Source organism: Vicugna pacos, chromosome 16 (assembly GCF_048564905.1).
Source record: "Vicugna pacos chromosome 16, VicPac4, whole genome shotgun sequence".
Lineage (NCBI taxonomy): Eukaryota > Metazoa > Chordata > Mammalia > Artiodactyla > Camelidae > Vicugna > Vicugna pacos.
Window position 1 is genome coordinate 7,837,287 of NC_133002.1, and position 27,440 is coordinate 7,864,726.

General features: G+C 54.1%; 1 protein-coding gene and 1 non-coding gene across 7 annotated transcripts in view; both read left to right on the forward strand.

Annotated features, from left to right (window-relative positions):
* Positions 1 to 27,440, forward strand: part of LOC116278603 (integrin alpha-E-like) — a 48,399-nt gene that overhangs the window by 1,413 nt on the left and 19,546 nt on the right. For 5 of the 6 annotated variants that reach the window (XM_072940531.1, XM_072940530.1, XM_072940529.1 and 2 more), the window contains exons 2-17: positions 7,786 to 7,906; positions 15,125 to 15,216; positions 16,387 to 16,454; positions 16,810 to 16,927; positions 17,152 to 17,292; positions 17,656 to 17,771; positions 18,364 to 18,515; positions 19,279 to 19,432; positions 20,021 to 20,171; positions 20,646 to 20,713; positions 21,454 to 21,589; positions 22,437 to 22,576; positions 22,894 to 23,034; positions 23,701 to 23,937; positions 24,927 to 25,057; positions 26,426 to 26,556. In XM_072940531.1, the coding sequence (XP_072796632.1) occupies positions 7,786 to 7,906; positions 15,125 to 15,216; positions 16,387 to 16,454; positions 16,810 to 16,927; positions 17,152 to 17,292; positions 17,656 to 17,771; positions 18,364 to 18,515; positions 19,279 to 19,432; positions 20,021 to 20,171; positions 20,646 to 20,713; positions 21,454 to 21,589; positions 22,437 to 22,576; positions 22,894 to 23,034; positions 23,701 to 23,937; positions 24,927 to 25,057; positions 26,426 to 26,556 (2,097 nt within the window). Of the gene's footprint in view, positions 1 to 7,785; positions 7,907 to 15,124; positions 15,217 to 16,386; positions 16,455 to 16,809; positions 16,928 to 17,151; positions 17,293 to 17,655; positions 17,772 to 18,363; positions 18,516 to 19,278; positions 19,433 to 20,020; positions 20,172 to 20,645; positions 20,714 to 21,453; positions 21,590 to 22,436; positions 22,577 to 22,893; positions 23,035 to 23,700; positions 23,938 to 24,926; positions 25,058 to 26,425; positions 26,557 to 27,440 lie in introns of those variants that run through there. The other variant, XM_072940534.1, reaches the window with a different exon arrangement.
* Positions 8,188 to 8,262, forward strand: TRNAP-UGG (transfer RNA proline (anticodon UGG)). Its single transcript has one exon. It is a non-coding gene; the product is annotated as a tRNA-Pro (tRNA).

Below are 27,440 nucleotides of genomic sequence, written 5' to 3' on the forward strand. Positions count from 1 at the left end.
TGACTGGCTAGGATTACAAGCAAGTATTGGCAGAAATGGGGCTCAAGCCCCTGCCTCTACCTGCCTCCAGCTCAGTAGAATACCCCACGGCCTGGGACACTAGCCCTGCTGTCACTCTAGCCTCCTGCTCATCCCTGTCTCCTGTGGCCTCTGAAACAACCAGCCATCACTCCAGCAACTTTTTTAGTGATGTCAATCCAGATGACATTTATCAAACCCCTTCTGAGGCTGAGGCACTCCCCAGGCTGATGGACAGCAGAGAGCAAGATGGAGTAGGCATGGAATGAGATACAGCCTGAAGCCTGGCTAAGCTATGGGCCAGGACGGGGGAGAGCAGGGCCCCAGCAGCTCCAGTCTGAGTGGGAGGAACAGAGCTGTGACACTTCTGCTCCATGCTGTGAGGTCCTGAGACTTAGGGATGGACCAATCCCGAAGAGCTTCCTGGAGGAGGTGAGATTGGCACTGAGTCTTAAGGACTGGGGAGAGTCTGCGTAAGTGACAAGGAGATGCCGGGGAGGGAGGAGGAACCCCTCAGACTGTGACCTTAGGCCCAGGGCCCTGCATCCTGTGCCTGGCTGGGCCTCCTTAGTCTGGAAAGAATCCAGACTGTTCCTGGCCTGACCCTGACCTTCCACCCTTTCCAAGCACCTACTGGGCTCCTCACCCATGGGAGCAGATGAGATGACATCAGCTGTCTCAGACAGTCAGATGCAGATACATAAGCACACTGAAAGTCTGGACCTGCCCATCTCATCCTGCTACCATACAGCCTGCTGTCCCCAGGTCAGTCTTCAACTCTAACTCATCCTGTGACCACAGCTGCTGACTTCTCCCTGGGTCTCAGAGACTGAGTCTACATGGCTCGTGGGAAGAAGGGACCTGTGCTCTCAGCCTAGAGAAACTTACAGAGGTGAAGGGGCCAGAAGTCCAGGCTGCCTGCTCTGCTGTTGCACCAACTTCAGGCTGGGACCAGGGATCCTGCTGGGCCCTGCAGAGGGGAGCGGGGAGGTGGCAGAACTGGCTCTGCAGAGGGCACAACCCCAGACCCGTGACAAGTGTGTGATAGAAAGCCTTGGTCACTGAGGACGGGGGCTGTAGTGTCCAAGGTGGCCCTGGGGCTGGGGGAGGTCCTTAGCAAGTCCAGACTGGTGGCGGGAAGGGAGAGGGGGCTTTCCGTGTAGGAGAAACAGAAGGACAGCGATGTGGGGTGTGAGGGGTCTGTTTCAGAAGATGCAGGGTGATGTTTGGGAACAGAAGGCTGTCATCTCTGACGTTGTCTGCCCCCTACAACCAGGACACGCTGGCCCTGGGGTGAGCAGGCCACTTGCACACAGTGACCCTCCATCCTCAGCACACAGGAGGGCCACTGAGGATGCCTTCAGGTCACACACAGGGGATGGGGAAAGGGCATTCCACGTGGACGTAGAAAAGTGCAGTGTTTGGGGCCCGCCAGGTGTGGGGTGCGGACCTCGTTGGGGCCAGACGTCTCCCACCTTCTCTGGGAGGCCGGCTTGTGGAGTGTAGACAGGGGTCATATTGGCGGTCAGGCTGGGGAGGTCCAGGTGGGTAGTGGGGAGTTGGGGGCACCCAGAGTGCCAGGCAGCGGGAAGCCCGGCAGGCCTCCAGCTGTGACAGTGACAGACTGGTGTGGAAGGCGGAGTCCTGGAGAAAGCAGAGGCAGAGGGGCCAGTGAGGAGGCTGCTGCCGTCGTCCAGTCAAGGGGAGCTGGGGCAGGTGGACAGGGGAGGGGGAGACATTTATGAGAAATATTAAGGAGGAAAATTGGCACGCGTTTAGCACAGGGCCCAGCAGCACAGCCTGCTGCAGATCTGCTGGCCACGGTTGCCAGGCGGCCTGTGAAGGGGGCCCAGGGGGAGAGGCTGAGATGATGAGGCTGGATATGAGAGACCGAGGTGGGTGGTCAGAGGGTGAGCTGCCCCCCGGGACAGGCGGCTGCAGACAGCTCTGAGGCATGAGCCCCCCAAGGCCTTTCTGGGTGTTCTGGGCTGGGCGTCAGGACAGCTGTCTAGTCTCACTTCTATGGCTGGGCTCCTTGTATAAATTTGGGCAAACCAATGCCCCCCACTGCCCCTCAGCCTCAGTTTGCTAAACCAGGAATAGTACCATGAGAATGTGTGTTTAAAATGCCTGGCGTAGGGGAGGATATAGCTCAGTGTTAGAGCACTTGTTTAGCATGCAGGAGGTCCTGGGTTCAATCCCCAGTACTTCCATTAAAGAATAAAAAAATAAATAAATAAAATGTGATGGAGGAGAGAGGGGCTGGTGTGGGGAGAAGTGGTGGCTGACAGTGTGGAGGGAGGGTCTGACTCAGTGGGCCCATGTGGTGTGCTGGGACAGCTTGGGGAGGCAGCCCTGTGGGTGGTGTGGTGACAGACGGGTTCAGCGGGCTCTCACCTCTGACAGCACGAGAAGGGGCTTGAGATTGCAGGCAAGGCCGTCAGAGAGAATGTGACAGGCCCTCCCTTGTGGTTCTGACACTGACATCAGCACCCACATACTGAGCCTCTGAAGTGTCAGATGCTGGCCGGCATCACCCTGCTTGTCTGCAGGGCCTCGTATCACAGGTGGGGAGACAGAGGTGAGGTTCTTCAGGGACTCTGGCAAAGCGAGAATTTGAGTTCAGGACTGCCTCCCTCTGGGACCCACGCTCCTTTTCTCTGAGTCTCGGTGGGAAGGGAAGGGGTCACCTGGCGCAAGGGCAGCCCAAGCAGAGGGGCAATGGCAGGGGCCTGGGGGAGTATGCACAAGCGAGGCAGCTCACACCTCGCGGACCCCAGGCACAGCTGGCTCTCTGGGGAGGCCCAGCAGACCCTGTGACACCCCTCCACACACACATGTTCTCACTCCCTGCGCCAGCCAACATCAGGGTTCTCACTGACCTAGTTACCAGCTCTCTAACCCAGCTCTGCCCCAGTTCCCCAGTTCTGCTGGCCCTACGGGGAGCTGTGCCCAGCAGGAGCGGTGCCCAGCTTCTGCTGACCATGTGTGACCCTGCTGTCTGTTTACACCAACACCGCAGTGCCTCTAGCTTTTACTACAGGCTTCAGAATGAGGCAGACCTGGGCCCCAGACACGAATTTCTATCTGCTGATGGGCCTTGAGCAAATCACTCGACCTCTCTGAGTCTCAGCGCCTGAGTGTGGCGCCTGGAAGACAGCAGGTAGTGCAGGAAGGTAGCTGTGATGGTCTCTGCTTCTCTGCTCCCCTTTCCCACCCCTCAGGGATCTTGCACCGAGATCCTTCAGTTGAGCAAAGTGAAAATGGGGATGGGGGTGTGGGATGAGGATCAGGAATCTCTGGCCCCCTCTGACATTGCCACGACACCTCATCCGGGCCTGGCTTTGTGCTGAGCGGGACTTTGTAGTTGGAGGGGGGAACTGGTGTCATGGATGACTCAGATCAGATTATAGTTTTGGGGAGACAGACTTTATCACAGATCACTCTAACCCAGACAGGATTTAGTCAGAGCCAGACAGAGACACCATAGGATGCCAAGGGGGCTCAGGGACCATTGGGTTACTCTGGCAAAGAATCTGGATTGGCTCCTAGGACAGGGAGTGCCTGAACAGGACCCTAGAGGATGGAGCAGAGGTAACAGCTTGTGCAAAGGCCCGGAGATGGGAGTGTGCAGATGGCCTTCAGGAAGTGGGGTATCAAGGAGCTGGAGAGCAGACCTGGCAGAAGAGGCATCAGGCTGAATAGGGAGGTGCCACGGATGCTCAGGGGATGAGCCTGGACTTATCACAGGGTTTCAGTTCATGTCTGTAAGTCAGGCAGACAGTAGAAAAGGGAAAGAAGGCCTTCCAGTCTCCCCTTGTAAGAAGCGGGTAGTTCTCACTTTTTAGTTTTTCCACCCGCCCCATTATTTTAAGACGAGTTTTATCTCAGTGCATTGCAAATTTTTACGAGTCACTACACCATCCTTCTGGGCAAGGCAGAGGTATAAAGGGAAAGGAATAAAGAGCAGGTGTCTATTTTGTGCCAGACTCAGGGAAAGGGATGGGGAGTTGAGAGAGAGCAGACACAGCCCTCTCACAGGGCACCTGTTCCACCAGCCTTTAAAAGGGTGATTTTAAACAAAGTTTTAAGTGTGTAAGGAAAATGGCAATGATACACCCAATATGCGTACCACCCAGGTGACACAGCTATCAAGACCTTGCCGCCCTTGCTTTCATTTCACTGTCCCTTTTTTATTTCCTTTACCAAAGTATTTTAAAGCCTTGCTGCTCACGATTTGGTCTGGGGGATGTCAGCCCCACTCCCTGAACTGCTGAATCAGAATCTGCATTTTGAGAAGACACGTGGGTGATTCATTTGCACATTGATGTTTCAGAAGCATTATGTGAAAGTAAATCCCTCATATCAAGTCATTTCACCCTTAAATACTTCAGTATGCATTTCTGCAGTACAGGGATGTTTTCTTACACAGCCACCATGTTCTCATCACTGAACAAAATTAACCAGAATTCTTTGTTATTGTCTAATACCCAGTCCATATTCAATTCTTTCTGACTGTCTCAAAATGTCTATTTTTAAAAGTCAGGGTGTTCAAATCAAGAGTCGGACAAGGTCTGCACATCCCGTGTGATCGCTAGGATGCCTCTCTTAGTGTAGAGGGGGCCCCTGCCACCCCCACCCTTTTTTTTTAATGGTTTATGAGTCTTTTTCAAATCTTTCCTTTACTGCAGACAGAGCTCAGTCACTTCTCTTATGGGACATCTTCATTCAGGATTTGTGCATTTGCTTCCTCTCAATGTGTGTGTTTTGTCCCTCAACCCCCTATACTTCCTGAAACCTGGAAGTTAGGGCTAATGCCTTCGCTAAATTCAGGTTTAACTATTTTGGCAAGCATCCTTGCAACAGTCAGGAGGATTTTGCCATCCTTCCTGCATTTATCTCACTCCTTTCTGTTTCCTTTGCTGGGGTATTTTAAAGACTTGATTTTCGAAGTGTGGGCTGATGACTGGCATGGCAGCCTGGTCATCACTTGGGAGCTTGTTAGAAATGCAGTCTTGGGCTCCAGTAATCTTCCTAGGGGGTCACGCCAGAAGGCACGCAGGCCTGGGGGACCCACTCTGAGGGATGGTAAGATGAGCCAGTGGGCTCAGGGGGTGTCAGCCTAATTGCAAAGTGCTCTATTGAACTTTCATCTAGTAGCTTCATCCATGGATGATTGTCGACTGAATTAATTACTGCATTTCATTGTGCCTTACAAAATTGTGTTACGATTCTGTTATTCTAACTACACTCATTAGTAATGATTCTTCTGTGAAGAACTTTTTCTCGTCAGCTAGGACTATTTGGTGACCCTGAAATGCAGCTCACATAGAAAAGTCTAGAAAACTGCTTAATATTCTTCCTTTAACAGTCAATTTTCAGAATAAGGGGGTGATGCCCTCAGTATTTCTAATGGTGGATAATACAGTGTTTTTTTTTCTTTTAATTGAAGTACCATCAGTTACAATGTGTCAGTTTCTGGTATACAGCATCATGTCCCAGTCATGCATGTGTGTGTATATATTATATATATACACACACATGCATATTCATTTTCATATTCTTTTTCATTAAAGGTTATTACAAGATATTGAATATAGTTCCCTGTGCTATACAGAAGAAATTTGTTTTTTATCTATTTTTTATATATAGTGGTTAACAATTTCAAATCTCAAACTTCCAAATTTATCCCTTCCCACCCCCCGTCCCCCAGTAACCATAAGATTGTTTACTATGTCTGAGAGTCTGTTTCTATTTTGTAAATGAATTCATTAGTGTCTTCTTTTTTCTTTCTATTTTTTAGATTCCACATATGAGTGCTATCATATGGTATTTTTCTTTCTCTTTCTGGCATCTTCAATGCCGTGTTTTGGTTTGTTTTTGTTTTCTCTCTGTTTTATGAATTATTATGAATCCCTGGAATTTTTATATATTCAATGTGCTTCAAACACTTGCAATTATTATCATTAATTTTTTATTGAACTATAGTTGATTAATACTATTGTGTTAGCTTCAGGTGTACAGCAAAGTAATTCAGTTATATATGTGTGTATATATGTTCTTATTTTTAGATTCTTTTCCATTATAGGTTATTACAAGATATTAAACATAGTTCCCTGTGCTATATGGTAAGCCCTTGTTGTGTATCTATTTTATATCTAGTGGTGTGTCTGTTGATCCTGAACTCCTAATTTATCCCTCCTCCCCCTGCAATTATTTTTTAATGTAAACTTTTTTTTTGAAGAGAACACACACAAAAATGGAGAAATTCAGATTAGTGAATTTTCAGATTAAATGAAATCCATGTGCTGGTACCCCTTTCGAGAATCAGAGAATATTACCAATATCCAAGAAGTACCTCTCACAGCCCCTCCAGCCATGACCTTACCCCCAAGGGTAACCACTCTCCTGACTTCTAATACTATGTATTAATTTGCCTGTTTTGAGCTTTGTATACATAGAATTATACTACGTGTTCTGTTTTGTTTCTGGCATCTTTCATCCAACATTGCGTTTGTGAGATCCACCCACTTCATTAATTATTTTCATTGCCTTAGAGTGTTCCCTTGGTGAATACACCACAGTTTATTCATTTTCTTCTATTGTTGATGTATATTTGGGTTGTTGCAGTCTGGGGTTATTATAAGAGGTGGGGCTGTGAACACTTTTGTACATGTCTTCTCATGAACATATGAGCACATTTCTATTGGGTTTATGCCTAAGAGTAGAATTGCTGGGGTATGAGTCACATGTATACTCAGCTTTTGTTGACACCGCCAAAGGGTTTCTAAAGGGATCAAACGGCAGACATCAGTACAGGTCATCCCTAAACATTTCAGCATACCTATCAACTAGAGTTCAATATTTGCTTATTGGTTTTTTTTTTTTGAGGTAAAATTTACACACAGTGAAAAGCACAAATTTTAAGTGGACCATTTGATGTACTTTTGACAAATGCACACGTTTGTAATCCAAACACCTGTAGAGATATAGGATACTTCCATCACCCCAGAAAGCTCCCTCCTGCCCCCTCCCAGTTAATCCTCACCCCCGACTCCCCTAGGCAGTATATTTTTTACTATAGATTAGTTTTGCTGGTTCCAGAACACCACATAGATGGAATTCCGCAGTACTCTTCTACGTAAGCCTTCTTGCACTCAGCACAGTGACTGTTGTGAGTCACCCCTCCTGCTGTGTGTGTTAGCTGTTTGTTCCTTTTCACTCAGTCCACGGTCTGAATACACCACTGCCAGCTTATCTGTTCCCCAGTTGATGGACTTTTGGGTTGTTTCCAGTTTGGGATTGTTACAAATAAAGCTGCTATAAAAATTCCTTTTTTTTTCAGCTATTTTTGAGGACATATGTTTTCTCTTGGGTCACTTGGTGGGGGTCACATAGACAGAATATATGCAGCCCCTCTCCTGGGACCCATAGTCTATTTGAACTTTGGTCCATGACACAGTGTTGAGCATGTGCTCTGTGGCAGGTGTAGAAAGTGCACAGTGGGAGGTGGGAGAAGGTGACAGAGCTCTGGGAGATAACCAAGGAAGGCCTCCTGGAGGAAGGGGCCTTGGTGCCAACACAACTTGGTTTAGTAGGAGGATCAGGAGCTGAGGTCAGACACGCCTTCATGCCAGCCCTATTCCCATGGGAAAAAATATCCTTGGGAATCTCGCTTTTTTCATCTGTAAAATGGGGATAACCACACCTCAGGATTTGATGGAATAGTGGTGCCTCTTTTGTTAAATATTCTTTTTTTCTCCTCAGGCCTGGCTCCTGTGGCCGCCTTCAACGTGGATGTGGTCCAGACCTGGGTGACTCCCGAGGGAGGCGCCCCATACGTGCTCAGCTCCCTTCTGCACCAAGACTCCAGCACCAACCAGACCTGGTGAGTGGGGTCTGGTGGACGAGAAGGAGTGGGGTGTGAGGACTAAGGGGTCCTGTTGAGCCTGAGACGGTCCCTGACAAGGCCTTGGCACCCCACCCCACAGCCTGGGGAGAACCTCCTGTCACTTTCAGGAGGGCGTGCAGGAGAGAGGCTGTGAGCTCAGGGCCAGTCCTCCCAGCCAGAGCCCCTCTCCTCACCCTGGGCCCCCTTCACTACCAGGGATGAGGGGGTGGGGGGACTAAAAAAACTCTTTGAAATTAAAGTTTATTAAATTCCCAGGGGGAGGGTATAGCTCAGTGGTAGAGCGCAGGCACCTGGCATACATGAGGTCCTGGGTTCAATCCCCAGTGCCTCCATTAAAATACATAAACCTAAGTACCTCGCCCAAAACAAACAACAAAAAAATTTTTTAAATTTCCCAGGGATCAAAGAGAAGTTATCATTTACTCTAAAGGCTACAAAATAAACTCATCAAACAATTTAAAAAAGTTTATTAAGGCTCTTTTGCCCCTTACAAAAGTAACACATGCTCTATATAGATGTTTGGACAAGTGACAAAAAGTATTTTTTTTAAATGGAAAATATGAGGCAGGCCAGAGCGGTTACGAGGCACGCTGTGGGTCTGGTCACTGTGGTTCAGAGACAGCTTTGCTCTATACTTACAGCAGCCTCAGTTTCTCATCTCTGCAGTGGGGTGATATTTTCTGACCTCACCAGGTTGTTGCAAGGATGCTTTGAGTTAAGACACCTGAAGGATTTGGCACAATTTCTGGCCAAGTTTAAGATCAATACACATTACCTTATATTTTAAAAATATCATCTGTACCCACCCATTAGATCAGCAAAACAGTTTAAATCTGACACCATTCTGCTGGTAAGGATGTGGTGAAACAGGAGTTTGTGGGCATGTGAGTTGGTAGAATCACCTTGGAGCACCATTTTGCCACTACGGGCAGAGCTGAGGATGCACGTGGCCTTTGACTCATCGATTCCACTCCCAGATACCAGCCCTAGGGACATTCTCAGGCACACGTAAAGATACTGATGGTGACATTGTTTTGAGCCATGAGAGGCGGGAAATCTGCATCCTCGGAAACTGGAAGGAATAGGTGGGATTCATCCGACGTGATGCTAAAAGCAGGTTCGTTGAACGAAATGAGTGCAATGGTTATGAACTGGATCAATCTAAGATGAAAAAGGCAAGTTGTAGAATAATATATACCACGGCCATTCACGCCACAAATGTTTATATGGAGCACCTACTGTATGCCAGGCCCTGAGGATACAGCGGGGAGCAAAGCAGACACAAATCCTTAAACTCAGGGGAGACAGACAATAAGCGAGGAAATCCACAGTGAACTCTGTCAGACAGTGAGAGTGGTGCTGGTGCAGAGGCACGTCTTTGGTTTTAGGAGAAGTTCTGCCGTGAAGGGTCACGATACACATGCCAATGTCCCCCTGTTGTCACCAAAACGACTTTTAGAGCTGCTTTGTTTTGAAGCCAGGGTCCGGTCAAGGTTCATGCGTTGTATATCTTTACTGTCTCTTTGGTCACCGTTAATCTAGGGCGGTCCCTCCCCTCCCCCCTCTGGTTCGTGCGGGTCATAGGCCTCTTTCTGTGCGTGCAGCTGCCCCAGGCTGGTTCCCTCCCCACCCCTCCCCACCCCCGCTGCCTTGCTTCTGGCCAATGATCCAGGGTTTCCTTCAAACCCAACACACCTGAGCCGTGAGCTCGGGGGTCCGGAGGGCTTTGGGGCAGAGCCAGGTGAGGTGCTTGGGGCTCCTGGCTGAGCAGAGCTCAGTTTAGTGGGAGATGGGTGGACGGTGGCAGCTCCTGGGGCAGCCTCACAGCCCTGGACCTGGGCTTGGACCCCATGCTTGGTTTCCTCATTGTACAGTGAAGAAGCTGGTGACCATTAGATTTAAGTGGTGAGGGCAGGGCCCATTCACTCATTCATTCATTTAAGGAGCACCTACTCAGTGCCAGGCAAAGCTGCGGGGAGGAGACAAGTGAAGGAGACACAGTCCCTGCCCTCATGGAGCTCCAGGCTCATGCGGGAAACAGGCAAGTCAGGCGATGACAAGAGGAGTGATGGCTGCTCTGTGGGGATGTCCAGGGAGCTTTGGGGACGCAGTGGCACGTGTGTCCTTCCTCCAGAGACTATGCATCGACACAGGGAGTTGGGGGCCAAGTAGGAATTGGTGTGAGAAGGCATGAGAAGGGGAGTCGGGGCTGAGAACAGCTTGGGTGAAGTCTGGAAGGCCTGAGTGAGGTTGGGGAGCTGGGGAAGTGTCGAGGCTGGGGCTGAGAGCCATGAGAAATTGGATGGAGGACGTGGGTGGTGCCTTGTCCCCTGGCACAGAGGGTCTGGGCAGCCAGAAGGCTTGAAGCAGGGAGGGTAGTGAGAAGGTCCTTAGGATGTATCTGGCTACAGGAAAATGAATTAAGATGAATTCTGGTTGCCACACAGAAAACTGCCCACATCGTCCACGTGCCGCTCAGGAAATGTTCACGAAGTGAGCCACCCACGGATGTGGCATCCAGATCAAGAGGCAGAACAGGGCCGGCCTATCATAAGCCCCCTGCAGCTGTGTGCTCCCCCCCAGGCACAGCCCGGGTGGGGAGAGTTACGCGCTGTCCCCGCTGTCCATCTCCACGGACCGGCTCTGCCTGTTCTTGGGACGTGTCATAAACGAGGCATGCAGTAGGTGCTCTGTTATGTCAGACTCCTCTCCCTCAGCATGCAGTCTAGGAGTCTGACCTGGCATTGCCTGAGGCGGTGGTGCTCATGGAGGTTGCTAGAGTTTTCCTTTGTGTGAACGGTGCTAATGAGGAGTGTTCTGGTAGTTTCCTTGGGTCAGAAGGAACAGCACAGCTCCGCACTTTCTTTTGCTGGGTGAGGGCACTTCTTTTTTTTTTTTTATCAGGCACGTACCCAGCAGTGGAACTGCTGGATCATGGCTTCTGGGTTAGGTCAGCATTCAGTTTTGCAAACTTTGCAGTGTGTGAGCGTTCTGCTTGCTCCCCCGACTTGTCAAGGCCAGATTTCAGCCCGAGTTATTGGTGACCGTCTCCTGCCCAGGCTCCTCCCACCAGTACCCCAGCAGGGCCCTCACCACACGAGCTTCAGGCCCAACAGTCCTTAACGTCCCCTGCCTCAGAAGCCAAACTGAAAGATCACAGTGGATGGGGGACTTTGAAGCCCTGGGAGCAGAAGGCTCTCAGCCCACCCAGTGGTGGCAGGGAGAGCCCAGCTGCGTGCAAGAAAACCTCCCTGAACACCTGCTGAAGCAGAGTGGGGGGCTCGTGGGTTTGAACATGCAGGGAAGGAGGATGTGGTGGGAGGCAGTTCTGGGTTCCTGATGCAGACACTGGAGCCTGAGACCACAGGCTGCTGCACAGGGCAGGAAACGCACTGCTGGCCGCCCCGGGGCCACAGAGGAACCAGTTGGGCTCCCCTTGTGAGGATGACATGTCCCTCTCACTCCCTCACGTTGTTCCTCCTTAAGATGTAACAGCCTCGGCTGGCTGCATTGGGAGCTGCAGCAGGATGGAGTGGAATATAAAGGCCTTCCCCCTGGGCGGGATGGGAATAGACTCTGAGGACAAAGATGGGTTATGGATGAAGGTAGGCAGGAAACGCGCTGCACCCAGCCCAGGTGTAATAGGGTCCCTGGGGCTGCCAGCTGATGGTTGTTCAGTTATTGCTGAATTTGTTAGTCACTCAGTTGATAAATCTGGAGCTCAAGAGACCACCCACCACGGTGGGGGTGTAATAGGGTCCCTGGGGCTGCCAGCTGATGGTTGTTCAGTTATTGTTGAATTTGTTAGTCACTCAGTTGATAAATCTGGAGCTCAAGAGACCACCCACCAGACTGGGCCCCAGGCCACAGCATAGCATGACCAATATGTATGGCAATCTTGGGTTCTGAAGTGCACAGCCTGTGCAACTGTACATGGTTGTCTCTCAGGAACTCACAATCTACGTGGGAACAAAAGCTAAGAATAAAGGAAGAGTGAGGGCTTCCTGGAGGGCTTGGAGAGGGTCAAGGTGGTCCTACTTTGGGGGTGACTTCCTGAGGAGCTGGCATTTGGGATAACTGTTCTGCAGGAAAGAAGGTAAAAGGCATTGCAGGCAGAAGAAACAGCTTGGGCCCAGGGCCTGAAGGGGGAAGGAGAGCGGAGGCTATTCCAGGCCTGCACCTACCCTAGCAAAACACGGTCTGGGCAGGAGCAAAGTTCTGAGCCCACCTTTGTGGGGGAGGAGAGATTAAGGTGCTGGGCCCAGGGCTGAGGCCCAGGGCTGAGGCTCAGGCTGGGGAGGGGTCTGGGGAAAGAGGCAGGTTGCTGAGCAGGCGACCTAATTTGGGAGCTCAGCTGCAAGCCCACAGATCTCAGCTGCATCAGCCCTCCTCCCCTCAGCCCTGCCCCAGATCGGCCCCCTCACCTGCTACCTGGGCTGCCATTCAACAGTCATTCAACAAATATTTACCGAGCCCCTGCTCTGTGCCAGCCACTGTTCGAGATGTTAGAAATAACATGGCGAACAACACAGACAAGATTCCCTGGGGAACTTACAGTCTGGGGGCGGGGTGGGGGGAGATAGGTAATAAACACACAAACAAGTCAACAGGATGCTCTCAAATGGGGACAAATTCTGAGAAGGAAATAAACAGGGTGATACAAAGCAGAGTAAATGGGTTGTGAAGTGGGGCCGGCTGGAGAAGCATCTGTGAGGAGATGACAGTTAAGCGAGGCCAAGGGATGAGAATGAGCCAGGCTTGGGGAGAGTAGGGGGCACAGCAAGGCAGAGGGCCCAAGCTGGGGGCAGTCCCAGAAGAGGAGCCAGCCAGCGTGGAGCCAGAGCTGGGAGAGCAGAGGAGCAGGAGGGGCGTCTCAGAGGCGGGGTGGTGCTAGATGGCTCGAGGCCCCTGCGGGCTGCGGCGGACTCTTTTCTTAAGTGCGTGGGAGGCTGCTGCCGCGGGAGTGACATGGCGTAACTTTTGAGAGTAAATTTTAACCCCTCCCCCAAAACCCAACCCCAATTAAGAGGCTGTTGCTATAGACCAGGCAAGATGATGCTGGCAGGGGAAACAGAGAGAAGAGATGCTCTCTAGGTGTAATTTGGAGGAAGAACCGACGGGGTTTACTGATGAATTTGATGTAGGCCATGGGTGAAAAGATAACGCGAGGGTGTCCGCGAGCTTCAGACTCCAGAATGCAGTGGTTGGTGGTGCTGCGTTGGGGCCGGGGAGGTGGAAAGGTCCAGCACAGGAGGACAGGGCCGTTGTTCTGTTTGGACTTTCTAAGTTTGAAACGCCTATTAGACAAAGGGCAGTTGTTATTTATCCATTTCCTAAGGCTGCTGTAACAATTCACCCCAAACTTAGTGGCTTAAAACAGCTCAATTGTATTACCTGGCAGTTCAGGAGAAGTCCGAAATGGGTCTTATTGGGCTGAAATCAAGGCGTTAGCAGGGCTGTGTTCCTCCTGGAGGCTTGAGGGGAGAATCGTTTCCTCACCTCTTTTGGCTTCTGGGGAGGCTGCCTGCCTTCCTTGGCTTGTGGCCTCTTGCTCCATCTTCAGATCTCTGACTCTGACCCTCCTGCCTCCCTTCCATAAGGACCCTTGTGATTACATTGGGCCCACCCAAATAATCTGCCCCATCACATGATCCTTAACTTAATCAAACCTACAAAGCACCTTTTGCCCTAAAAAGTAGCTTCTTCACAGTCCTGGGCATTAGGGCCTGGACCTCTCTGGGGTGGTGGGTCATTATTCTGCTTTCTACAGCTATGCTGGTCTGGCTTCTGTGGGAGGGACGCTGGCGCTGCAGATACAAAGGTGGGAATTTCAGCACTGACAGGTATATTGAAGCCAGGGGATTGGAAGGGATCACTAGAGCATGCTGGAGAGGAAAACAAGGAGCCAGCCCCGGGACACCAGTGACATTTAGAAGTCAGACAATGAAGGAGCAAGCTAAGGCATTTGGGAAAGAATAATGAGAGGGGTCAAGGGAAATCAAAACGCAAGGGTTTCAGGGAGGAGATGTTTGCTTATGTCCAAGGCTGCTGAGAGGTTGAGGAAGATCAGGACAGAAAGGTGTCCCTTGGATTTGGCAAGGTGGGGACCACAGCTGACCTTGACAGGAGCCCTATCAGAGGGCGGGAGTCAGCTTGGGGTGGGGTGGACTGGCTAGGGCACACCCAGGTGTGGATTTTATTATTCTTCTGTAAACCGTGGAGATAAGTGAATGACATATATCGTCATTTTTTTAAGTGTCCAGTGATGGGAGATGAGGAAGTGGAAACAGCACCTCGTTCCTGCCCCCCGTCCACTGTAGCTCACTTTGAACTTTTCATCATGTTTCCCCTTTATAAACACGGACTAATCATGCACTTCCCCTTTACAAAGTCCTCTGTGGCTTCCTACTGCCTTCAGCATAAAGACCTTGAACTTGGCTCACTGTTACCAAGCCCGTCTCAGGGCGCCTTCCCCAGTACCCACTACTCACAACCCCTGGGATGGGGAGCTCTCTCCCTGTCTCGGGGCAGCCCAAACCTCCCTGGGCAGCAGGGACAGTGAGGATGTTTCGGCCAACACTGGCTCTCTGCTGTCCTCCTGGGCTCAGGGCAGGGGGCAGAGTCTGTAATGTAATCTGCATTAGCAATTACATCTCTGGAGACTGCCTTAATCAGGCTGAGGTGCCCACCCACTGAAACCTCCAGTTTTGACCGACCCATAGGCTAAGGGCACCAGTGTACTCTTCTCGGGAAGCACTGTCACTGAGGCCAGATGGCGCAGGCCCCCGGCCACCACTAGGAAGCCAGCACTGCCCCCAACAGAACCAAATATGCTGCTGGTGGCTTCCTGGTTCCCCGCCACTGCCACCAAAGAGCAGAGAGTCTTTCTGTACCACCGGTATCGCCCCCATCTCTGTCAGGGTGGGCCAGCAGGCAGAGAGGGGAGGCAGTTAGCCATTTCCTGCCTGGAGCTGTGCAAAGGTAGAGGTTGAGCAAACGCCTCCCATGTGATGCAGGGTCCGCCGTCCCAGGCTGGAAGTCTGCCTGCCTTTCCAGGTCTGGGCTTCTCTATAGATTTCCAAACAGAGAGCCTGTGGGTCTGTGGGCCTGGAATGGACAGACTGGGCCTGGGCAGGCAGGGAGGAGAAGGGAATCATTGACCAGATCAACTTTGCTGCCTACCCATCCGCTCAGGCTTCTGGTCACCAGCCCCAGTACCAGCGGGACTGCAGAGCCCCTGCATCAATGTTCCCTCGTCCACGATGAGCTCCGTTGCCACCCAGTTGGTAAGTCAGCCCTCACTCCAGGGAATGCTCGAGGACCTCCTTTCTAGGAATCCCACTCATCCAGCCCAACCATTCCAGCCCCAGCCCCATCTAACCCAGTCCCTCTACCCCGGGCCCCACCACCACCGACAGCAAGCCTTCCACCCTGATGCCCAGTCCCATCCCTTCCCAACCCTCGTCGCCAACCCACCATTCTGGACCCAGTCCTAACAGCAAAAATGATACCTGAAACGTGTCGAATACTCCATTCTGCTAAGTGCTTCGTATACCTTTAACCCTCAAAACCATGCCATTTTACAGAAGAGGAAGCCTTTGGTTTCCAGAGACGTCCTTTGGTTTCCAGCATGACTACGGTCACGCATCTGGGCAGCACCAGAAATGCAAACCCAGCTCCACCTGATTCCAAAACCCAACCTATCCCAGCTCATCACACCTCAATGGAATCCACCCCTTCCCCTCCCGATCTAACTGTGGCCACCCTAGCATCTAGCAGGGGCCTGCCCTAGATCAGGCACTCAGTCACACTGATCAGCAGATGAATGGACCTGGTTCACTCATTGAGCAAACTGTCCCCACCCCACCCAGTCCTACTGAAGGCCCATCTGTGCTGACGGCTGTGTAAGGAGGAATCCTGGGCTCTGTGAGACCTCAATCTCTGCCTCAGAAGGGGACATGGTCCAGTAGGGTGACTGAGTGATCCTGTGACTCAGAAATGAGTCCCCTGAGAGCGGGGAGCAGGAGGAGCTACATCTCTGCCCCCGGGGGTGTGGGGCAGTAAGAGTCCCTGGAGACAGGACTCTGAGAGAGAAGGGCTCATCGGTTTGTAGAGCCAGTCCTCCCAGCGCTGCACACACCGCCGGCTGGCGCTTCTCCACCTGCCTGCCCCACCAGACCAGGGGCCCCTGGAGGACAAGGAGCAGGTGTGTTTCTCTGGATCCCTGTCACTGTGGCACAGAGCAGACATCATGGGGCCTATGTTGAATGAGGCACTGGATGAGCCTGGGGGAGAGGCCTGTCCCTGAAGGCCCCCCTATCCAGCTTCTAGAGGCTGCCCAGAGGGGCTACTGGTTCCTCATGGGGCCCTGACCAAGATGGCCCTGTGCCCTCTGACCTTGGCTCCTAGACTGCTTCCCAGCATCCCTCCTCCTTACCTGGGCTTACCTGTTTCAGAGCATGTCTCCATCCCAAAAAGGAGGTACCGGGGTGTGACAGCTGTCCGGAACCAGCATGGTGTTTTGGTGAGTGTGTGTGGCATGGGAGGATGGAGGGCTTCAGGGAGGCTGGTGCTAACCCCTGTGGTCGACCGTTGTGGGTACCAGTCCTGACTGGCATGTTATTCTCGGGGCTGAGCCCAGCTGTCTCCCTGGTGCCAACCCCAGGGCTGATGGTGGCTCTGACGCAGGTCCTCATGTGACCCAGCACACTGGTCCCAGCACTGACTCCTACCCCTGCTGAGGAGTGAGCAAGCTGTTCCTGTGTCCCCTGCCTGGTTGAGGCCCTTGGTTCTGGCATGGGGGTGAGGGGATGGCTGCGACTAGGGGCCCTGGGCTGGGGTGACCCAGGCTTTTCCCTCTCCCTCTCCCCCTCCTCCAGATCTGCATTCAAGTGCCGACCCGGCAGCCCCACAGCCTCAGCTCAGAGTTCACAGGTAACTGCAGCCTGCTGGCTCCTGACCTCCAGCCCCGGGCCCAGGTTTACTTCTCCAACCTTGGTAAGGATTGGACCCCCTCTGGCCTTGGACAGCTCTGAAGAGCTCTCCTTAGGTCTCCAAGAAGAGGCACTAGCCCATAGCAGGTGCAGAGGGACACAGAGGCCCCGAGAAGGCCAAAAGGTCTAGGCCCCTGTGAAGGGAACCAGGGCAGAGCTAAGTGTGGGCTTGCCTGGAGGTGAACAGGAGGCCATCTGACCCTGGGCTCATCCATGTGTACTTTTTAGAGAATCTCCTGGATCCCGATGCCCATGTGGATGCTGGAGTCTGCTCCAGGAACAAAGAAGGCAGCACGGAGAACAGAGCCAGGCAGCGCCGGGCTCTGAAGGTGGAGGAGGAGGAAGAGGAGGAGGAGGAGGAGGGAGCAGGTAAGAAGAGGCAGATCTAGCTTGTTCCCAGAAGCTGTCAGAGCTGACCCCTAGGCTGGTGACCTCCAGGGATGAGGGGCCCTAGGTCCGGGAGATGGGGAGCAGTGGCTGGATTCTACAGGCCTGGCCACTCCCAGCTCTGCCCCACTCCATCTTACAGGCGAGTGGGAGTGCGAGGAGTGACACACAGCCAGAGCCCCAGCAGCCTCTGACTGTCTCTGCCCCTGAGACAAAGGCTTCCCTCTTGGGAGCATCATCGACGTCCTCCCTGAACTGAGCCCTCAGAGCTTCAGTGGGGTGGGTGCCCTCACTCCTGCCCCGAATGCCACGCCCACTCCTGACCTGCTCCCTGTCTTGGCCCAGGTACCGAGATCGCCATCATCCTGGATGGCTCAGGAAGCATCGATCCCCCAGACTTCCAGAGAGCCAAAGATTTCATCTCCAACATGATGAAGAACGTCTATGAGAAGTGCTTTGAGGTGGGCTTCCCTAAGGGCTGGACTCACACAGCCTCTGGGTGACCCACCACAGTGAACCCACCACCCCAAAGCGTCCCCCAGTGACCTGCTCATATTCGTGGGTCAGCTATTTGGGCTGGGCTCAGCAGGGTGGTGGTTCTGCTGGAGTTATTCCTGTAGCTGCAGACTTCTGGTTGCTTGCTTGGGGGGCCTAAGGTACCATCACTTGTCTGGGTCCTGTGCCTTCAGCAGCTCAGCCCAACTCTTTCATGGCAGGCGCTTTTCAAGCCTCTGATTGGATCACATTGGCTGATGCCCCATTGGCCAAAGCAAGTCACATGGCCTATCCTGGAGCCAGTGTCGGGGAGGGGGACCAAACAGGGACGTGGATTCAGGGAGCAGCCTGTGACTCACTGGGAGGCATTACCATCACACCTTCCTCGCCCCCTACTGGCTTAGAGATTTCCCTCTGCCTCGGCATCTCCTCTGGCCCAGAGTTGAGGAGGAAGGAGTGGATTCTGCACTGCCTTCAAGGGGAGCCATCTAAGGAGTGGACGTGGCCGTGGGCATGGTGACTCTGCCAACTTCCTCCCCCCTTGGCCCTCCCCTCCAGTGCAGCTTTGCCCTGGTGCAGTACGGGACAGTCATCCAGACGGAGCTTGACCTTCAGGACAGCCAAGACGTGACGGCCTCCCTCGCCAGAGTCCAGAACATCACTCAAGTGGGCAATGTCACCAAGACTGCCTCTGCCATGCAGCATGTGCTGTGAGTGTGAGGGCAGTGGGGATTACCTGCACACCTGCTGGGTGCCGGCCCATGGCCCTGCCCAGAGGCTCTGAGGCATCCTGACTGGAGAAAGTGGCTGGCCAGAACTGGGAAGAGGAGAGGGTCTTCCTTGGCTGAAAGGGGACTGTGAGGTCCTCTAGTCCAGCCTTGGCTGGTGGATGACACCCCAGGACAGTCCTCCAAAAGTTCCTCCAAAGGTTCCTCCCGCAGTGGCAATCAGGCACAGTGCTTATAGGGAGGGGCTCAGTGGCCAAGCTCCCTGGGTTCAACTCCCAGCTCTAGTTGTGAGACCTTGGGCAAGTTGCCTAACCTCTCTGTGCTTCAATTTCGTCACTGTTAAAATGAGAATAACAGTAGTACTTGCCTCATAGGATTTTGTAAGGATTAAATGGGTTAAAACTTGGATGGCACCTACAACAGTGCCTGGCACATAAGTGCTATGTAAATCTCAGCCACTGTTATTAATGTCATTATCATTCCTACACGTGCATGCGAGGAAGAGGCTCAAGTGCTGTCCAGCATCTTTCCATTGGGAGCAGGTGCGGGGCAAGAACATGTGTGTTACAGCCTCATGTCCACCTGCCCTGCTGTGCACCGTAGGGCATCACCGTCCCTCTCTGGGCCTTTGCTCCCCTAGGAGGGCTCCTTAATCCTCTCCAGTTCTATAACAGCTCAGTAAAATCTCCCCCAGGCTCAGTCGTCCTTTTGGCAAAGTTCTCTCCATTTATTCTCCCCGACTTAGAGACAACATCTTCACCCCAAGCCATGGCTCCAGAAGAAAGGCCTCCAAGGTCATGGTGGTGCTCACCGATGGGGACATATTCGGGGACCCCCTCAACCTCACGACTGTCATCAATTCCCCAAAGATGCAAGGTGTTGAGCGCTTTGCCATTGGGGTAAGAGCCAGGAGCTGGGCGGGTGGGTGGGTACCCTGTGACCCTGTACAGCCTGGGGTGGGGAGGAGCCAGGGTTCCTAGAGGGACTTCGGTAAGCAGCTTACCCAAACCTGCTCCATTCACACTCACCAAGTTCTCTTCTCTCAGCCCCGCCATGTCCCCTGCTCCCCTCAGCCCCCGCCTACCTCTGGGTCTTCCCCCAGAGGGCTCATTTCCTAACAGTGGACATGGCTCACTGGCCTAGCAGTGATGGGGAGAGCGGTGGACACTCTGGGAGCCATGGGAGGGATAGCAGGAAGATTCCTGGAGGAGATGGTGCTGAGCCGAGTCTTGGAGGACAAACGGGAGTAGCTAACCAAGGGCACAGGGGAGGCGGGAAGGGCACTGCAGGCAGAGGGACCAGGACATTCAGGGGTGAGAAGGAGCCCAGTGTGTTCAGGAAAACCCATGTAGAGTGTGTGTGGAGGAGCATAGGGAGCAGGTAAAGAAGGGAGAAGGTGGAGGACCTCAGCCAGCGGGCGGGCTCAGCGCTCTCCCTGGGCCTGGCGAGCCCTCACACGCTGACCACTGCCCAGGGCATCTGTGCAGGTGGGAGATGCATTTAAGAATAACAAGACCTATGAGCAACTGAAGCTGATTGCCTCAGAGACCCCTGAGGCCCACGCCTTCAAGGTGACCAACTACATGGCGCTGGATGGGCTGCTGAGCAAATTGCAGCAGAGCATCATTCGCGTGGAAGGTGAGGCTCCAGGGGCCGCAACCAGCCCGCGGCAGCCCCCTGAGCTTTCAGCGGGAGGCCTGAGACCTGCGCTCCAGCCCCGCCCCGTCCTACCTCCGTGTGGCACTCTGGACAACCGTCACCTCTCTGAGCCTCAGCTGTTCCATCTCTCAAAAGGCAACAGCATCCCCAGCCCTCTTTACCTCCCCCAGATTCCATGAGGCTCTTTCTGGTGCTGGAGATAAAGGCTGACTGGGGTGTGGTTCCTGCTCCCAGGAGCTCACAGATGAGGAGACTGAGGCCCAAAAGGGCGAGTGGGGGATGGGGGCTGCCCAGCCTGCTCTGTCAGGACCCAGATCTCTCCTCCAGCCTGGTGCTCAGCCCATCGTGTGGAATATCGCTCCCCTGGGAGCAAGGCCAAGCTGGACCCTTCTCTGACGTGGTTTCTCCCTTCACCTCGGCCCACAGCCGACTCACTGGCTTCTTGTCTTCCAGGCACGGTCGGAGACGCCCCCCACTACCAGCTGGCACAGGTCGGGTTCAGCGCCCAGATCCTGGACGAGGTACATGGCCGACTCAACACCGGGCAGGCTCCCCACAGAGGAGGGCGCCCCCACGACCCCCAGGAACTCAGGGACCTCTTGCTCTCCCTGCCCTCCTGTGGTGATGCCTCTGAAGGAGCCATTTTAGGACAAAGTTTCCTTGCCCCAAAACTGGACCTTTGAGGTCAATGAAAGTAAGGCCCTACTTATAAACAGGAGGTTGTTTTGTCCTGTTCCAGGATTAAGCAGTGTCCCTTAGCATAGACATGGGTTTTGGCCTGGCTGGGCTTGCCAACCAAGTTGAGTACTTCTTCCGACCGAAGGCCCTGTCCCCTGCTGATGGGGAGACATGCAGGCACATTGAGGACACTGTCCATGTATGTGGTGGAAGCTGGGCTGGCACATCTCTCCCTGCAGGTGGGCCTTGGGCCCTGGCTGGGCGGCCTGTGGAGATGAGCCATGTCTTGCTCAGTCAGACTTTTTTTTAACACTCAACATCTGGGCCCCGGGTTGGATTTCTACCCTGGGAGGTCCTTGGTACTGGGGGGACAGCTGCCCTGACAAACTCATGGGTACAAGGCAGGAACCTAGAGTTTGCCATCTCACCATCCTCCTGCACCTCTGGCAGGTGGGACACAGGCATGCTGAACACCTCCTGTCCCCTCTGCAAGGCTCACTGCATTGGCCGGTAGACCCTTGGCCACCATAGCTGGCCCTGGGTCCCTCCTGCTCACAGGGTCACCAACCCTTGTCCCCTGCAGGGACAGGTGCTGCTCGGAGCTGTCGGGGCCTTTGATTGGTCGGGGGGTGTGCTGCTCTATGACACAAATAACTGTCGGGGCCATTTCCTGAACCAGACAGTGGTGGATGCCAAGGCTGCGCAATATGGTTACCTAGGTGAGGGCGGGGCCTGGAGTCTACCTGGGTGAGGGCGGGGCCTGGAGGCTGCCTGGGTGAGGGCGGGGCCTGGAGGCTGCCTAGGTGAGGGCGGGGCCTGGAGGCTGCCTGGGTGAGGGCGGGGCCTGGAGGCTGCCTGGGTGAGGGCGGGGCCTGGAGGCTGCCTGGGTGAGGGCGGGGCCTGGAGGCTGCCTGGGTGAGAGAGGGGCCTGGAGGCTGCCTGGGTGAGGGCGGGGCCTGGAGGCTGCCTGGGTGAGGGCGGGGCCTGGAGGCTGCCTGGGTGAGGGTGAGACCTGGAGGCTGCCTGGGTGAGGGCGGAGACTTGGAGGCTGTCTGGGATACTGAGATTGTACCTTAGGCTGCAATAAGTTTCCTAGTCCAAGAGGGCCCTTGTCGATCACATGGACTAAGGGATGGGCCCTGGTTAGGGACCCTGAAGCTTAGAATTAGGCCTGCTCAGAACTGAAGTGCTGGGTGGCCCTGGGTGGCTGCCTAGGGAAGGAGAGAGCCTTGCCGTTAATAATAGTGGTAGGTGAGCCTTCATGCCCTCCTCGGTCTTCCTGTGCTGTGTGGGTAATGAACGTGGGCAGTAATTGTGGAGTACATTTTGAGCGAAGCTGTGTGTATGATAATGTGTGTACATCCCATCTGTGTGCTGGGGCCCGTGTGTGTGACTGGCCACAGTGGGTAAGTGGGAGCAATCCTGATGAATTTTTAAAAGGATGAGAAAGATAGTCTCTCCAATTTTGCCTCCCTGCCCAGGCCACTTCGAGGGTCTAGTTGGGAAGGTGGGGGGCTCAAAGGAGTCAGGCGGTGGGGGCTCCCAGTCACAGCCCCCAACCCTCAGGTTACTCGGTGGCTGTGCTGCGCAAGCCCTCTGGCCTCGCCTATGTGGCGGGGGCTCCACGGCACAGGCAGAGAGGGGCTGTGTTTGAGCTCCAGGAGGGCAGAGAGACTGACTTCGTGCCAGTGCTGGAGGGCGAGCAGGTATGTGCTGGAGAAGACCCTCCCCACCCCCGTTACTATAGAGGAGGGGTCTGGAGACCCCACAGGGAAAGGGGTGGGCTCCGGGGCACCCATCCTGGGCAGAGCCCCAGCGGAACTCAGCTCCTGCCCCAGCTCTGCGTGTCTCATTGGGGGGGGGCTGTTCACCCCGTCCCCTGTGTTATTCCGGTGAACAGATGAAACTGGTGTGACCCCAATTCGGTGGTCCAGGAAGGGCAAGAACAGGATTCTAGCCTTGCCGAGGGGTCTGGGGGGGCCTCCTCAGCCCTCCCCGTGACTGTGTTCCTCCTGCAATGTAGATGGGGTCCTATTTTGGCTCTGGGCTGTGCCCTGTGGACATTGACATGGATGGGACCACGGACTTCTTGCTGGTGGCGGCTCCATTCTACCACGTTCAAGGAGAGGAGGGCAGAGTCTACATGTACCGTGTGAACAAGCAGGTGGGAGAGTCTCTGTCCTTGCTGAGGCTGTGGCTGCTCACCCTGGGGCCAACATGCTGGAGGCTGAGAGCACCCTGGCCCTGCCTTGCACCAGAGGGCGGTGACAGGGAGCTCAGAGTGGATGGTGGCCTGGGTTGGGGTGGGGGGCCACTACTGCTCTCCCTGCCCTCCCCCACTGTCTCGCCTCCCCTACCTCGTCTTCTCATGTTGAGGATGACCACATTCCAAATCGCTGCACAGTTGACACAGCATGTTTTGTCTGCGATCTCATTTGTTTCTCACAGTCACTGTGGGAGGTAGCTGTCCCTCCCATTCTACAGATGAGGAGGCTGAGACTCAGTGATGATGAGACTTGCTTCAGTATATAGAGCAAGTGTGTGGTGGAGCCAAGGCGAGAAGCTGGGCCTCCTGATGGCCAGTCTAGTCCCCCATCATGGGAGTTGGAGGGTGGGATGGCTCTAGGTCCTGAACTGCAAGGCAGGAAGACCCCAGCTTCACCACTCGCGCACCGTGTACCCTTGGGAAGGTCTCTTGCCTTTTCTGAGCCTCAGAGTCCCCAGTGGAGAATCAGAGTCACCAAGTCCATGAGCACGCCTCCTGGGTTGGTGATGAGGTGGGCACCCTGCAGCCCTGTCTTGAAGGCTGAGCTGCCTCTCTGCTCTACAGGATGGTTCCTTCTCCTTGGAGCGCGAGCTGATCGGGCATTCCAGGTTAATATATGCCCGATTTGGCTTTGCCATGGCAACGGTGGGGGATATCAGTCAGGACAAGCTCACAGATGTGGCCATCGGGGCCCCCCTGGAGGACTTTGGAGCAGATGATGGCGCAGGTTTTGGCAGCGTGTACATCTACAACGGACGTTCTACCAACCAGCTGGTTAACCTCTCTACCAGCTGGTCACAGGTGACCACAGGGCTTCTACTCTAAGACTCTGATCTTCCCAGATATGATGGCCTGAGACCCAAGTCAGCTCCAGTCCTAAGTGCCAGGCAAGTCCCAGGGGGCTGGGAGCGCCCGATGAAGGACAGAGTCACTTGGAAATTCTCACCCCAGACCCTTCCAGTGGGGCGAGAGGTCATGGCAACGTCCGTGCACTTTCCTGACCTGCATTTCCCTCCTCCTCTGGCATTCCTGACCATGGACCTGCCTCAGAGCCTCTTTCCTCTCTCTCAGTCCCTTCTCTGGCTCCTGTCCCCAACCCCACCCTCCATGCCTCACTCTCATCCCCCAGGGCTCTAGTGCCCGCCTCCGTGCTACGTCTCTTAAGGGCACTTTCACCCACTGTGGCTGCCGTTTTTCTGCAAGCTTCAGTCCTGTGTGTCCAGCTGCTCCTGAGCCTCCCACCTGCACGGTGTCCAGCATCTCACTTTCTTGATGCCCAACAGAAAGCACCCTCTCCCCAAGACCTGCTGCCCCTCTGGGCCCCTCCTCTACCCCTCACAGCAGAAACCCTGGGTAACCCCAGACACCCAGCTCAGCCTGTCAGCCTCCCCCATCCAGCCCCTCCTCTCCATCCCCAGCACCCCTGCCCTGGCTCCCGCCTCCTCTGCATCTTCCACCCTGTGTCTTCAGTGGCGTGTCTGAAATTCTGTAGTTCTGAGTAGACACCCCGACTCTATTCCTTGGTTTCACATCAGGCGTCCTTGCACCCACATCCCCCCTGTTCCCACCACAGTGGCCCCTGGCTGTTTCCTTGGATGACCTTGCTCTTCCCTTGGATGACCTTGCTCTTCCCCACCCCTCGCTGTCCTCATTCTCCTGGTCAAACCCCACCCTCCTTCAAGCCTCCATTCAAATGCCTCTTCCCCTGGGACTGAGGCTGATCTGCTGACTGAGTAAAATGGACGGAAACCCCATTCCCTCTATAACACCTCGTGTCTCTCCCTCTGCAGAGGATCAGAGCCTCAGCAGTGGCCCCAGGACTCCACTACTTCGGCATGTCTGTGGCCGGTGGCTTGGATTTCAGTGGCGACGGCCTTGCTGACATCACCGTGGGCGCTCTGGGCCGGGCAGCTGTGCTCTGGTAGGGTCTGCCCTGCCTCCTGGGCAGCTTCACCAGTTGCCCTGCCCTAAATGTTGTGAGAACACCAGGCACTGATGGGGGGGAACAGGCGCAGCGGTGGAGGGCATCAGCTCTGGGGTCTGCCCATCTAGGCTCGAACCTGAGCCTGCACTTAGAGGGGCGGCCTGGGGCGGGCTACTGATTTCCAAGTCCCAACGGTCTCATCTATAAATGGGAGTAACAATGCACCTACCTCACAGACTTACGAAGATTAATGGAGAGAGTCTATGCAATTTAGCACAGTGCTCAGTGATGGCTGCTAGTGTTTTTATTAATTTCAGAGCCTCTGTGCTCTGTCCCTAGGCGAATTATCAAGTCCAGTGGCTATAAATAAGCTGACAGGGCACTTATCTGCCCTGTGCTCTTGGCTAAGCTCCAGACTTGGCTGTTTACTCAACACCCTTCTTGGCTGTCACTCACGGGCATCACAGAGTTCACACATCTAAAAATGGCTTCTTATTCCCACCCACCCCTCGTTCTCTCCACCCTGCCCCTCCCTCGGCTTCCCATCTCAGCAAAGGGCACCATTTGCTCAGGACAAAAACCCAGGAGTCACCCTTGATTCCTCTTTTCCCTTCCCCTGCCACCCCATCAACAAGTGTGTGTTGGGCTCTGCCTCCAAAATACCTCCTAGCACATGATGTTGTCACCTGGCACCTGGACCACTTTTGTGGCATCCTTCCTGGCTCCCACTCCCTGTGCTCCACTCTCCACACAGCCGCCGGAGAGATCCCTTCCTTCTGCTGCTTACAACCCCTCCGTGGCTCCCACTTAGAGTAAAATCCAAACTCCTGACCATGGCCTGGCCCTGCAGACCCTCCATCCCCCTCTCCTGTTACTGCCCATCTGTCTCACTAATTCTGCTCCGGTTATGCTGACCTTCATGTTCTTCAAACAATCCAGACTCATTCCTACCACAGGCCCTTGGTATTGTCTATGCTTTCTGCCTGGGATGCAGTCCCCCGAGATCTTCACAGAGCTGACTCTTTCTCATTAACAGAGCTCAGCTTAAATGTCTCCTCGCTTGTGAGGCTGTCCCTGACCACCCAGCTGAGTAGCCCCCAGTCTCTATTGCCTTAGCCAGTTTTATTTGTATCATTGCATTACCCGGACCGAGGGTTTTCCTGTTTCTGCTTGTTTATTTGCTTGTTGTTTGTCTTCCCGCCCGAGGAGGGCTTGTCTCTTCCCCTACTCTGTCCTGAAGTCTCAGAACAACACGTGGCATATGAAAGAAGTTTCATAAATATTCCCCGGATGAAAGAAGGAGCCAAGCACCAATCCAGAAGGCCTGTGGCCACTTCTCACGGTCCTCCTTGCTGTCCTGTTTAGCTCAAGACCTGTGGCTCCTCTGAAGGTGTCCGTGAACTTCGCCCCCAACGCACTGCCCATTGGCTTCAGCGGCAGCGTGAATGCGTGTTTGTGTTTTGAAATCAGCTCTGAGACCACAGCTGCCAAGTCAGGTAACAGGCAGCCTAGCTGGCGCGTCCAGTGCTGCGGTCAGTTCCTGTTGGCTGCGGTGGGGGCGGGGAGAGAGGGCTGGGTGGGGGCGGGGGTGTTTCAAAATCCTTCTGTTAGACCTTAGCTCCTTTGGCCCTAGGTTCTGCTTAATGGGGACTGCCCCAGAAAAAGGTGATCCGCTGTTACGTCCACACTCTGAAGGGGTCTGCCTGACCCTGTTGGGTAGAGGGCATTAGACAGATCCCCCTTCTTGGGGGCTGAAGGGTTTGAGTATCTGAAAGAAGACCCAGAAAAAGGCAGGCCTTTCTCCATCTCCAGCTGCTGTGTCCATGCGTGCGTGTGGCCGTAGGGCTCCTGAGACGTGCCCTTCCTCTTGCTCTCTGATTCTCTCTGATTCACATCTTCCCTCGCTCCTCACCGAATCTCCCTGGCCCAGTGGGGACTGGATAACCTGCTGAGGCCTGGCCTCTCTTCCTGTCCCCTTACCTGGCTCTGGTTGGGAGACTTTCCGGAAGGCAGAGGGTGGGCATGGCTTTCAAAGCCCAGGTATTTACTGCCAACCAAAGAGGTCCCTCAGCCACAAGGTAACAACCCCAGAGATGTCTCTCTGCTTCCCGCAGGTCAGAAAGCTGTCTCTCAGGCGGGGTGGCTTATGAGGGTCAAATGTGAGGGTCAAAAATGGCAGCCCTTTCAGTTCCAGCTGTACAGGCTGACAAGTTCAGGCCCCAGAGTCTGAACAGCAGCTGCTGAGCAGCTGTGTGACACTGGGCAGGTGTCTTTCACTCTCTGGACCCTGCTTTCCGTTCTCAGCGGTGAGAGAGTTGGCCCAGGTGATCTACCAGGTGCTTCCAGCTCTGCTGTCCTCAGGTTTTACTCTGTGGTTCCT